The 12,524-nt window shown below is 39.4% G+C and overlaps 2 protein-coding genes across 6 annotated transcripts in view; one reads left to right on the plus strand and one right to left on the minus strand.

The window, feature by feature from the left end:
- UBAC2 (UBA domain containing 2) overlaps positions 1-12,524 on the minus strand; it is a 101,089-nt gene that overhangs the window by 73,631 nt on the left and 14,934 nt on the right. For both annotated transcript variants that reach the window (XM_055801209.1, XM_055801208.1), the window contains exons 3-4: positions 8,299-8,418; positions 7,757-7,863 (exon numbers count right to left, since the gene is read on the minus strand). In XM_055801209.1, coding sequence (XP_055657184.1) covers positions 7,757-7,863; positions 8,299-8,418 — 227 coding nt within the window. The remainder of the gene's footprint in view (positions 1-7,756; positions 7,864-8,298; positions 8,419-12,524) is intronic.
- Positions 1,508-6,452, plus strand: GPR18 (G protein-coupled receptor 18). 4 transcript variants are annotated; one of them, XM_055801210.1, is made up of 4 exons: positions 1,567-1,629; positions 2,187-2,529; positions 3,965-4,093; positions 5,128-6,452. In XM_055801210.1, exon 4 carries the CDS (start codon positions 5,172-5,174, stop codon positions 6,135-6,137), a length of 966 nt encoding a protein of 321 aa, XP_055657185.1. In that variant the 5' UTR covers positions 1,567-1,629; positions 2,187-2,529; positions 3,965-4,093; positions 5,128-5,171; the 3' UTR covers positions 6,138-6,452. The 4 variants fall into 4 exon arrangements, with proteins under 4 accessions (XP_013153789.1, XP_027640524.1, XP_055657185.1 ...); XM_055801211.1 differs by having other exon boundaries at positions 1,584-1,629; positions 2,308-2,529; XM_013298335.3 differs by lacking the exon at positions 2,187-2,529 and having other exon boundaries at positions 1,508-1,629.

A 12,524-nucleotide genomic window follows, 5' to 3' on the forward strand; every position in this document is an offset into this window, starting at 1 on the left:
ACTTGAAAACAGTATGAGTGACTCATCCTGCTGAAGCATGCTCCAGAGTTATTTTGCTAATGATAAAGCCACTGAAGAGTTTTCAACACTGGTTAGTCCTTTTAAGATACTCCATAATCCTAAAATACTACGGACTTTTTAATAGATTTATAATTTTATAGGATGGTCTGGGTAGGACTTCCAGCTCATTGTATTTAAGAGGTCTTTGGAACGATCACAAAGTTTGTTATTAGTTCATTTAAACAGGAAAGACCAAATATTTAAATATATTATTAATCCACGCACTGAAAACCATACCCAGGTCCCTCCCCATGATTACTTCACCCATCACACTGACCTATGCAAATACCTACACAGTACCATAAACACATTCAACTGAGATAAATTACATGACTCCAGCAGAAAGGGTATTTTTCACTGAAGTTATCTTTAGCACAAAGTGAGGATCACCTGCCTACATTACTTTTACAGTCAGCAAGGAATCTGTTTGTGTCCCCCCCAAAACAAATCTGACTCTGGCTAGATCTGAACAGCAGGACTTTGCTGTTTCTGGCATCATGTGCACATCCTGGCAAATTCCTGTCTGCATGCCAGGAGGAGACTGAAACATTACCGTTCCCTTCCTCAACACACGTGTCTCTGCTTCATTTTGGGGGGGTCGGGGGGAAGGAGGCCACAGGAGGTACCAAACTGTATTGTGCTTCAGTGTCGCAAAGACTGCCGGTCAGAGACCTGGAACTAGCGAGTGCTCTAGAGAGAATTTGGAATGATCTCCTCCTCTGAATGGCTCTTTCAAAGGTTAGATCTTATTTTGAGTTGAAAAAGAGAAAGGGTAGGAAGTTAGTTTTCTTTACCCATTAGCCTTTGGGAGTACTCCCATCCCACCAAAGATGTCTGTTGCAGTAACACAGTTGAGAAATTTTACTCCATTTTAACAAAAGCTAAAACCTCTCTTTATACAACACTTTTCTGCAAAGCTCTTAAATAGTCGTGTTATTATTTCAGACAGCAAATAAAATCTAGAAACATTTTTCTTGCATTAGTAAAATATGGCAGGTACAGGCATAAACGAAGCCGTGTACTCAAGCAAATCAAACTTCTCATTTCAAATGTAGCAAGTTTCTGTCACTTTCACACTGACTACTATCCAAGGCAATATAAATAATATGGGGATTTCCACAAAAAACACAACACGCTCTACAGAAAATACATTTACATTATGCTTATTAGAAACTTCTGCACAATCAAGATGTTTATGCTTACAGATACAATTGCATGTAAACATTAGCCAAAAATACGCTTTCACTATACCACAAACATTTAAAAATGTATTTTAAAAAGATACATAGTACAAAGCCCAGTTTGACCACACTGGAAACATCACAAACGCTTGTCTGTTGAAAGGTACTAGAAATATCACTTCACAGACACCACACATAAGTGAAATATTAACTTTTAAGTATGACCAATAAAAGACCTCAGAACCAGCTAGATTACGTCATTGCTTCCTGTCTGAAGAGGAGCTATTTTAGCTAAGTGAAGCTGAGCAGAGAAGAGGAAGTCTAAACCTTCTACAGATTTGGGGCTATGAAAGGAGCATCTCTGAAGAAACGCTGTAGTGCACAAAAGGTGAGTAATAATCCACTATGCTACGCTCACAAAGTAACTTGGATGTTTATGCATGTTGCTAAGATAGACTTCTTTCTTCAGAAGCTGAACACAGGCATTAATTCTAGAACTAGTGAAAAGATTTAATTCTTCAATGCACTTTCAAAGTATCAGTAGCATTCTATAAATAACATTGAAAGCAAAATGACTGCATTTGCAAAATGTACCATAGTACCATAAATACTGTTGTTTAGGATTTTAACAATAAATTTAAAAATATGCAATAACTAAAAACACTGGTGTGTTACCACTAAAGGAAAAAAGCATTTGTTTTCATTAAACTAAAAGCAGAAGATCGTGTTGCTTGCTCTCTCTGTACTTCACTGAAAGCCATGTTTTCCTCAGGGAAATATGAGCAAACATAAGGGACAGCCAAAGAAAAAAAAAAAGGGGGATTGCTAAGGGACATACACACATGCACCTTTAAATGGACTCAGTGTTGCTTAACTCATAGTAGGAACCTGGAAGAAAAGATTTAATTCTAGTTTTGTTCTGAAAGTCTTTCTTCTCGTACACAGCACCTAGATGGGCTTCACAATTCACATTAGACATTCAGGACCTCAGCTATCATTGAAAAATTATAACCAACTGATAAAACATACAGACCAACATCAGAGTAATCATTCAGTATTAACACAGACAGACTCCAGAAACCAGTGACTCCAGGGGCTCTTCAGCAAGTGCTTTAATCAATAGCAGCAAGTGTTCCCATTACAAAAAATGGCAACTAGGGCAAATCCATCCACTCAGAAGCACCCAAAGATCTACTTGGGCTGATGTGAGAGATATCAACCTAAACTCCATGCAGACAAGTACAAATGAAAAAGGAGAACATCTGCATTTGTGTATAAATGCAAACAGGTAACTGCACACCTTCTAAAAATCTCATTATCTCTTACCTACATAACTGTTAAATTTTAGATTCTTAAAAATCAGTTCTAGGAGAAATACCGAACTGTAACACTGACATGCATTTAAACCCACAAAGTTTGGGAACAGTGTCTTCAACAACTAAACAAAATAAGAACCCTATTTGTTACAGTAGGTCCATTATTTGCTATATCTCAAAAGCAGCACAAACTTGAGATAACCAGCAAACAAGGATGGAAACACAGGTTTTCCTGATAGAAGCTCACACCTGATTCAGCTTCCTCTCTACCCATCAACAACAGCCTGCTGGTTATTTTGGAAGGAGGACCTGCCCAGGAACAATTACAGTCACTTTAAGTCCAAAGGAGAGAAGAGCAAAACTAAAACCAAAACCCAGGCTGTTTATTAACATTAATCTTTGAGAAGTGAATTCTACTCTCCTATACATTACTACTAAATTCACCTGCTAAATCAGTCAGGATCTTCAGATAGATAGTCATGCACTATGTCATACACAACCACTAGCAAGAGAAATAAAACCAGAACAAAACAGAAGAAAAAAACCCGTTAAAATGTGCAGGGACGGGGTGTTAAGCAATATTTGGACAATTGTATGCAACAGTAATGAAGTGGGGCAGTATGCCAAATATTTCAACTGTGCACGCACTACAAAAATTTTCTTTCAAGCACATGCCATCTATCTTTCCATAAGGTCTGCTATCTCTTTGATTTTTTTTATTTTTAGTGTTCTTCACGCAATGAGGTATTGTAGATGTATTCATGCAGATGCCCTCCAAACTTGTTTTTTGTCAGTATTATACATACAGCTTTTCCCATACAAAACACAGAATCTATTACAGGTTCTAATGACCTCTTCAGACCAGAAAACACACCTTTTCATTTTGTACAGCTAGAAAAAAAATATCTTTGAGACAAAAGGTCAGGGCTAGATATCTGTATGTTTTTTTTTAAAAAAAAAAAAATAATCTGTAAACTTGGAGAACTGTAAGAAAATTGAAGTCCAAACTTCATATTTCAATGCAGAAACTAACCTGAAGAAAGATTTAATAAATCACACTTAAGTTAGTTAGACCACGGATACTCTTCTCAAAAAGCTAATATTTGCCTATTTCAAACCAGGATGCTAGATTAATAACCACTGGTTCAAACCCCTATGTATTCCTATACCACTGAAAAAAGTACCTGGTAACATTATAGTGAAATCATAAACCACACAAGCAGCAATAATAAGCTTTCTTTAATGCATTCTCCACTTCTGGAGATAAACTACGCAGGAACTATGCACTTTTCTGCTCTTAAGAACAGTTTTGGTGCCTAACTGATACCGTAAAACTTCTACTTGGCTGTCTGTCACAAGTGGGAAGAACAAACAACTAACTCTTTCCTCCTGCTCTTCTTCACAAAGCGGCCACAGGGCTGAGTAAAAAGCCAAATAAGAGGAACCTTCCCATGCAAAGTCACAAAACTGTGACCAAAGGAAGAGTCTGGAAAGTGAGAGTGTGCAGGTCAACCAAAGCACCCATGCCAACACCAGGTAAGATCTGCCATCCTCAAATGGCTCCAGAGTAAACAAAGTGATAATCTCTTTCAGCTCTCATCACCTTAGTCTGCATAATGACTTTTCAGATGTCAAACTCCTATGACCAAGAAGCTGAGCGAAGCAACACACTTTGCTCTGGGAGCAGCTGGCTACCAGCCAGCAACTATCCCCCCCCAACATACCTGTTCACATAGGGCCTGGTTGGAGACTGCACTGCTTCCCATCTTTTTTACTTTCTTAAAACAGGAAATCTATCAATTAATCTCATCCATATGTCAGGTAGTTGGTTCTGATGCCCTGGGACTAAATACTGTATTAGAAGTTATAGAGCTATTAAGATAGCTTTGTAGTGTCTTTTACGAGCAACAGCACGCATCTATTCTTTTGGGAGCTAAGTAGCTCCGACACAGATGAAACACAAAGTCCACTCCACTTTGCATATCCAAATACCACTACATGCCATGCTCACTTAGTTCTTAGGGTAACTACTTTCAGTCATTAATTATTCAACAGGGACAACTTGAAACATTTTCTTTAGAAAATAGCTCTCACCTCAATTATAGCTGTTTCAATCTAATTATCAGCTACTGAGGCACACTCAAAGTAGCTGGTCAATCTTGACTTTTTGATTCCTTTGCACCTCTTTACGTTTGCTCAACAGCTTTTGTAAATCTGAAGTGAACTAAAACCTAGTGTTTCCAATGTATTTCCAAAAACTTTCCAATGCTTTTGTCATCTCAAAAGATTGTGAATATTGTCAGACATTAAAAAGAATATAAAAGAAATCTCTTAGTTAAAAATATTTAATTAAAACTAGCTTATAAATACTATTTCTCACAAGTCTGACAGTACATGTATTTCCTTCAGAGCACAATAATGTATTGTTAGTCAGAAAAAGCAACAAAGCTAGCACATTTTCACAGCTAAACAACAATCTCATCGCTAAACACCATCCTACAACAATCTTGCTTGTTTTTAAAGTTGTTATTTGACTGAGAATAACATTTTTGTATTTTGTCTGGTTTTAGGCTATTTATGGAGTGCAACAACTATTCCTAAACAAAATTAAAATATGATGCCTGGAAATCACCACCCTGAAGAATACAGGATTGCATCGCTGGTCTTCTACAGTTTTGTGTTCGCAGTGGGATTGCTGGTGAATGCCACGGCACTATGGGTTTTCAGCTGCACTACCAAGAAGAGAACAACTATAACTGTATATATGATGAATGTGGCATTACTTGACATAATTTTTATATTTTCCTTGCCTTTTCGGTTAATCTACCATGGAAAAGAAACGTGGCCTTTTGGAGATACATTCTGTCGGATTATCAGTGCTTTCACTATATTCTATCCAGCCATTGCTCTGTGGTTGCTCACTTTTATAAGTGTAGACAGATTTATGGCTATTGTCCAGCCCAAACATGTCAAAGAACTAAAAAATACAAAAAAAGCTGTGCTGGCTTGCACTGGAATCTGGGTAATGACCCTTGCAACAACGTCCCCATTGCTGTTTTTACAATCTGATCCAGACAAAGCCTCAAATTTCACCACCTGCATGAAAATGCTTGATATCATCCATTTAAAGGAAGTAAATACATTGAACTTTTCTCGCTTGATTTTTTTCTTTTTGATTCCTTTGTTTATCATGATGGGGTGTTACCTAGTCATTATTTACAATTTTATCCGTGGCAAGACTTCCAAACTGAAGCCTAAGGCCAAGGAGAGATCCATAAGAATTATAGTTACTCTGATTGCTCAAGTACTCATCTGCTTTGTACCCTTCCACATCTGCTTCACCTTCCTGATGTTGCAAGTTGAAGATACATCTTACAATCCCTGGGCAGCCTTTACCACCTTTCTCATGAATCTCAGTACATGCTTGGATGTTATACTGTACTATATTGTTTCTAAACAATTTCAGGCAAGAGTCATCAGTGTAATCCTTTATCGCAATTACCTTCGAAGTGTGCGCAGGAAAAGTTTTCGAACTGCAAGTGTAAGATCACTCAGTAACATGAACAGTGAAATGATATAAAAAGAGAAAAGAATGTCAGGGGATTTTTATAATGTAAACAAGTGATTCTTTTTTGAAATTCTAGCATTTAGACTACACTGAATAATGTTCTATAGCCAGAAATAACAGATACATTTGTTGCACTGTAAATATGAGAGAAGCAGAATAATTGCACCTCTTTACATTTGCTCAACAACTTTTGTAAATCTGAAATTAACTAAAGCCTACTATCAGTGTTAGATTTGCCAATCCTTTTTGTCATCTCAAAAGATTGTGTATAGTCAGACATGAAAAAGTGACTATTAGTATAATAAAGTAGGCAACACTGAAAAATGATGATGGAATGTATATATTACTTTTTTATATTTGCACAACCAAAAGCTCCTGAAAGTACTGTATATCCCACACTTCCAAAATTAGATTCATTCTCCCAAGATCAGTGTTAGCATGACTTAAAGAGGAAGAGTATGTAAGTACCATATATATTTCATTCAACTAAAAAACTGCTTTGATGCAGACTACTTTGTAACTGACCACATTCTGCATTCATAGACAAAAACACCACCAAAACGTGTAACAGTCAAGCATTATTTCCCTGTGGGTATGATGTGCACATTTATAACACCCTACTCTTGCACCAAGTATCTTTTTACACAGCTGAAAATACTTTTTCCAGACACACTAGCAGCCTATGTCCCAGCAACAAACTTCAGATAGCAAACATGAGTAACCACTGTACTACTCAAGCTTTCAGCTCCTTTTGAATACTCACACACTTCCAAAACTGTATCTTTAAAATGCCAAACACATGCTTTTTCTTCCTTATTACATCAGCCTTTAGCTACTTTCAAGGGACACACTAAAAAATCAGAAATAAAAAAAGCCTATTATGGTGTTTACAATTAAAAATCTTACTCTAAGAGCTTTTATTATTACCTCAGAGTGTGCCACACATAGAAACCCAAGTCTGTATGAGGCTGCTCTCAACTGTCAGAAGCTTAACCATAAAGGCTCTATGGTTCTACTGTATCATGTACATCTCTTATTAAGTGCAGAAAACTCAAATACAGGTTATTGTATTAGCTAAACTGAACCACTAAATAACCTTAAAGCTTTAAGAACTTCAGATGTAAGCACTAAATGGAATAGTGTGCTTTAGCCCTCAAATTCTGAAACACAAAAAATACAAAATACCAGTATGAAATGCATGTAACTACATATGCATTTAACAGTGAACATAAAAATATGGATTACAGTTGTGCTGCCTTTGTGTTAAGAAAGAAATCAGCACCCATCTGACTTCAGTTTTCAGATTTAGCAAATTGAGCAAAACCAGACACAGTAATAATTTGCGCACTTCAAGCCATGTTTCAATCATGCCAACAGTGGAAATGGGACTAACATAATGGAAAGTAATCATTATGTAGATAAATTATAAATTAACTAACCACAGATTACAACTAAGAAATGAACATTTGAAAATATAATAGCTATGCCAAGAACTTTTACACTGTAGTTCAAAAGAAGATTAAATTTAAATTGAAGAGATACATGAAGAAAGTTTTTTTCCAACTAAAATCTGCACCAAATAATCACTTGAAACTGTATCTAAAATAACCAATCCATTAGGAGCTACTTACAAACCAGAAGGCAAGCTGTTGATGGTGATGCCAAATATATACTGAGCAATTTCTACAAGGAGAAGATCAAACAAAGCTGAGAGCATCCAAGCACCCAGTAAAAAGGACTGGAAAGAAAAAGTTTAATCTTAATTAATTCAAATTCAACAGTTAAAAATAAGGTTTTAATGTATCTCTAATTAAAAGTAAAAACAAGGAAACCACTATACTAGTCCAATAAAGACAAATAAAATCTTTAGTACAACATAATTCCAGATGTACATGTCTAGATACTGAAGAATTAAGAGTTACAGGTGTTACCAAAATTAGATTATATGGGTCTGGTAACTTTCAACTGATACAGCTGCAAATTTTAATTAGAATAATCCACTGACTGCAAGACATTGTCAATATAAATTCTTATTTATGGAAACCAAATTCTCTTTCAACCCCTTTAATATGTATTTCTATATAAAATGTCAGTAACAAAACTGTAATATTAATCCAAGGCTACAAGACTCTAAAACAGGTTTTGTTAAAAAAAAAAAGTAACTGGAACTTACTGAAAATTTTCTGCTGCCATATCTTCTTTCAAATATTCTAAAGTTGTAAAGGAGCAGACAGCTGCAGAATGTGTCCTTCAAATCAAGACATATTGTTCTCCCACATACAAGTCTCCAAATCTAAAAGGTTAAAGATCATCATGTTAACACTCTCTTCCTTCAAGGAAATCCTTCACAGAATTTGTGCTCAGAGTGAATATAATACTGAAGTCAGAAATGTAGAGAGTAGAATCATAGAATCATTCAGGCTGGAAAAGACCCCTGAGATCATCAAGAACCGTTAACCCAGGACTGCCAAGCCCACCACTAAACCATGCCCCTAAGTGCCACATCTACATGTTTTTTAAACACTTCCAGGGATGGGTGATTCCACCACCTCCCTGGGCAGCCTATTCCAATGCTTCACCACCCTTTCAGTGAAGAAATTCTTCCTAATATCCAATCTAAACCTCCCCTGGTGCGACTTGAGGCCATTTCTTCTTGTCCTGTCACTTGTTACTTTGGAGAAGAGACCCACCCCCACCTGCCTACAATCTTCTTTCAGTTAGTTGTAGAGAGTAGTAAGATCCAAATGTTATGGAGAGTTCAAGAAGTCTGTTTAAAAATAGAATGTTTTCAAGGAAGCAGTTTATCTGTTAAAATAAATCCACAACGGAAATTAAGTCAAATACATTTTTATGTCCCTGTTTCACATTTACAAATAAAAATGGAAATCACAACCCTAGTAAAATGCAGAATTCAGGAAAAAAGTATTTTTGAAGCAACCTCCAGATATCAGCTAGTCCAGCGCACTGCTCTAAGCAGGTCTTATCAAATCAGCTTGCTCAGGGCCATGTCAAGTTGAGCCTTGAACACCTCCAAGGATGGAAGTTCCACAATCTTTCTGTGCAACCTCTGTCAGTGTTTGGCTACCCCCATGGTTTTAAAAACTAAATCAAACCCTTACATCTAGGCAGAATTTCCCACATTCCACCTTGCATCCACTACTTCTGGCACTACCTCAGTGCACCTCCAAGCAGAGTCTGGCTCCAGCTTCTCTATAGCTTCTGATCAGCTACCTGTAGACAGCAGTAAGGTGTCTCCTCTTTGCCTTCTCCTCTTGAGGCTGGGAAGACCTAGTTCTCTCAGCCCTTCCTTGTATGCCACATGCTCCAACACTTGGTGGACCTGCTCCGGTGTGTTCATATTTTTCTTGTACTGAGGATCCCAGAACTGGGCACTTGTGAGACCATATCTTGAGTGCTGTGTCAACTAGACAAACAGAGTTACTTGCCTTGACCTACTGGCCAGATTCTCACTAATACAGTCCAGGAGATGGCTGGCCTTCTTGGCTGCAAGAGCACACTGTTGACTCGTTTTCCACCAAGATCAACAGGTCCTTCTCTGCAGAGCTACTTCCCAAGCACTTCTCCCCCCTCCAGCCTGCACTGCAACAGCCTGGGGTTGTTCCATCCCTGAAGCAGGACTTGCCAATTCATCATGTTCCTGTCAGCCCATTTCTTGGGCTTGCCAAGGTCTTTCTCAATAGCAGCCCTGCCTTCCAACATATATGACCACTGCCACCAATTTTGCATCACCCACAAACTTGTTTAAAGTGCACTCCACCCTATCATCCAGGTCGCTAATGAAGACATTAAATAATACTGGTCCCAGTACTGATCTCTGAGGGGTCCTCCCCTAATTAATACCTGCCAAATGGACTTTGCACTAATGACCATAACTCCATTGAGAGTCCAGCCAATTTTCCACCCTTCTTGTCCAGTTATTCAGTACATACCTCACCAATCTGGCTTCAAGGACACAATGGGAGACTGGGTTAAAAGCACTGATAAAGTTAAGGCATGTAAAATCCACTGACTCCCCCATGTCCACAGCACCACTTGCCTCATGGAAGAAAGCAATCAGCTGGTCAGGCATGTTTTCATAGAATCATTGAATGGCTGAGGTAGGAAGGGACCTCTTGGAGATCATCCACACTCAAAACAACATCAACTACAGCAGGATGTTAACTGACCATGTCAGTCTGGTTTTGACTGTCTCCAAGGATGGAGACTACGCAACTTCTCTGGGGAAACTGTTTTTCTAGTCCATCAGTCTTAACAGTAAAAAAGCTTTTTCTTTAAATGGAATTTCTTGTGTTTCAGTTTGAGCACATTACCTCTTGTCTCTTCACTGGGCCTGTCTCCCTCTTCTTTGTTCCCTCCCATCAGGTATTTATACACCCTGGTAAGGTCGACCCTATGCCTTCTCTTCTCCAGGCTAAACAAACCCAGCTCTCTCAGCCTCTCCTCGTATGCCAAATGTTCCAGCCCCTGACCATACTGGTGGCCCTCTGCTGGACTCTCTGCAGCATGTCAAGATGTATCTTGTACTCAGGAGCCCAGCACAAGGGACAGCACTCCAGATGTGGTCTTACCAAGGCTGAGTAGAGAGGAAGGACTGCCCCACCAGGCCTCCTTGTGAGGCTCTTCCAAATGCAGCCGAGGATGCTGTTGACCTGTTTAGCCACAATGCTGCATTGATGGCTCATGTTCAACTTAAGTCTCCACTAGGACCCCCAGGGCCTTTTCTGTAAAGCTGATTTCCAGCTGGTCAGCCTCCAGCTTGTACAGGTACATGACCATTTTTCCCCTCTGAATGGCAGCAGAACTAATTCATTTATCAACCACTCACCCAAATCTTACATCATCCACAGGCTTGTTGAGAGCACACTCTGTCCTGCTGTCCAGGTTATGAACGAAGACACTAAACAGTATTAGCCGCCATATTCATCCCTGCTGTACACCACTAATGACTGGCCTCCTGCTGGACTTTGTGCCACTGATCACAACCCTGTGAGCCTGTCAGGTCAGCCAGGTTTCAGTCCACTACCCACTTACTTCATCCGTACTTCATCAGTTTGTCTGAGGATGTTATGGGAGACAGTGTAAAAAGCTATACTAAGGTCAAAATAAACAACATCCACTTCTCTCCCCTCACCCACCAAGACAGTCCTCTACCTCATCATGGAAGGCTATCAGGTTAGTCAAGATTTCCACTTCATAAATCTGTGCTATCCCCAGTCACTCTATTGTTCTTTGTGTGTCTGAAAATGATTTCTGGGAGGACTTGTTTCATGACCTAGCCAGAGATCCGATGATGCTGACTAGCCTGTAGTTCTCCAATCTCCTTTCTTGCCTTTCCTGAAGACAGGAATGATGTCTGCTTTCTTCCCAGTCATCAGGAACCTTCCTTGATCACAATGACCTTTCAGAGATAATCCAGAGTGGCCTCGCAATGACAAGAGCCAACTATTTCAAAACTTGTGGGTGTACACCATCAGGTCCCATGGACTTGTGTATATTCAGGGAGTTCACATGTTCCCCACCTGAGTTCCTTTCACTGAGTTTAAGCCTTCATTGCTCCAGATTTTTGCCCTGATCTCAGCAGCCTGGGACTGCTGAAAACAAGTCTTACAAGAACCGAGGCAATGCCACCACTGGATACCTTGGCCTTTTCCATGTCTTCTGTCTCCAGGTCCCCGTTCCCATGCAGTAGCAGGCCCACATTTTCTTTAGTCTTCCTTTTGCTGATATTCCTGTAGAAGCCCTTCTTGTTGCCCTTCACGTCTTTTGTCAGATTCAACTCCAGGTGAGCACTGGCTTTTCTAATCCATCCCTGCACACTCAGACAGTGTCTCCATATTCCTCCCAGGTCACTTATCTGCTTTCACTGCTTCTGTGCTTCATTTTGAGTTTATTCAGGAGCTCCTCATTCATCCATGCAGATCTGACACCTTTGCTTGACTTCCTGCACATGATCCATTCTTGAAGACATATATCTCTCTCTCTGAAGGAGATATCCTTGAAAACCAACCAGATCTGCTGGTACACTCTTTTTTCAGGAAGCGTATCACATAGGAGACTTTCAAGCAGATCTCTGAACAGACCAAAGTCCACTCTCCTGAAGTCCAGGGTTGAAATCCTGCAATTTGCCTCGTCCCCTCCTCTCAGGACCCTGAACTTCACCATCTCATGATCACTGCAACCAAGGCTCACCCAGACCTTCACATTCCCAACCGGTTCTTCTTCCTTGTTTGTAAGTATGAGGTCCAGACACAGTATCTCCCCTCATCAGCTCCTTGATCATCTGTGTTAGGAAGTTGCTATCAGTGCACTCCAGAAACTTCCTGGGCTGCTTGTGCCCTGCTGTGCTGACCTCCCAGCACATATCAGAACAGTTAAAAC

The sequence above is a fragment of the Falco peregrinus genome, chromosome 4, assembly GCF_023634155.1.
Source record: "Falco peregrinus isolate bFalPer1 chromosome 4, bFalPer1.pri, whole genome shotgun sequence".
NCBI lineage: Eukaryota > Metazoa > Chordata > Aves > Falconiformes > Falconidae > Falco > Falco peregrinus.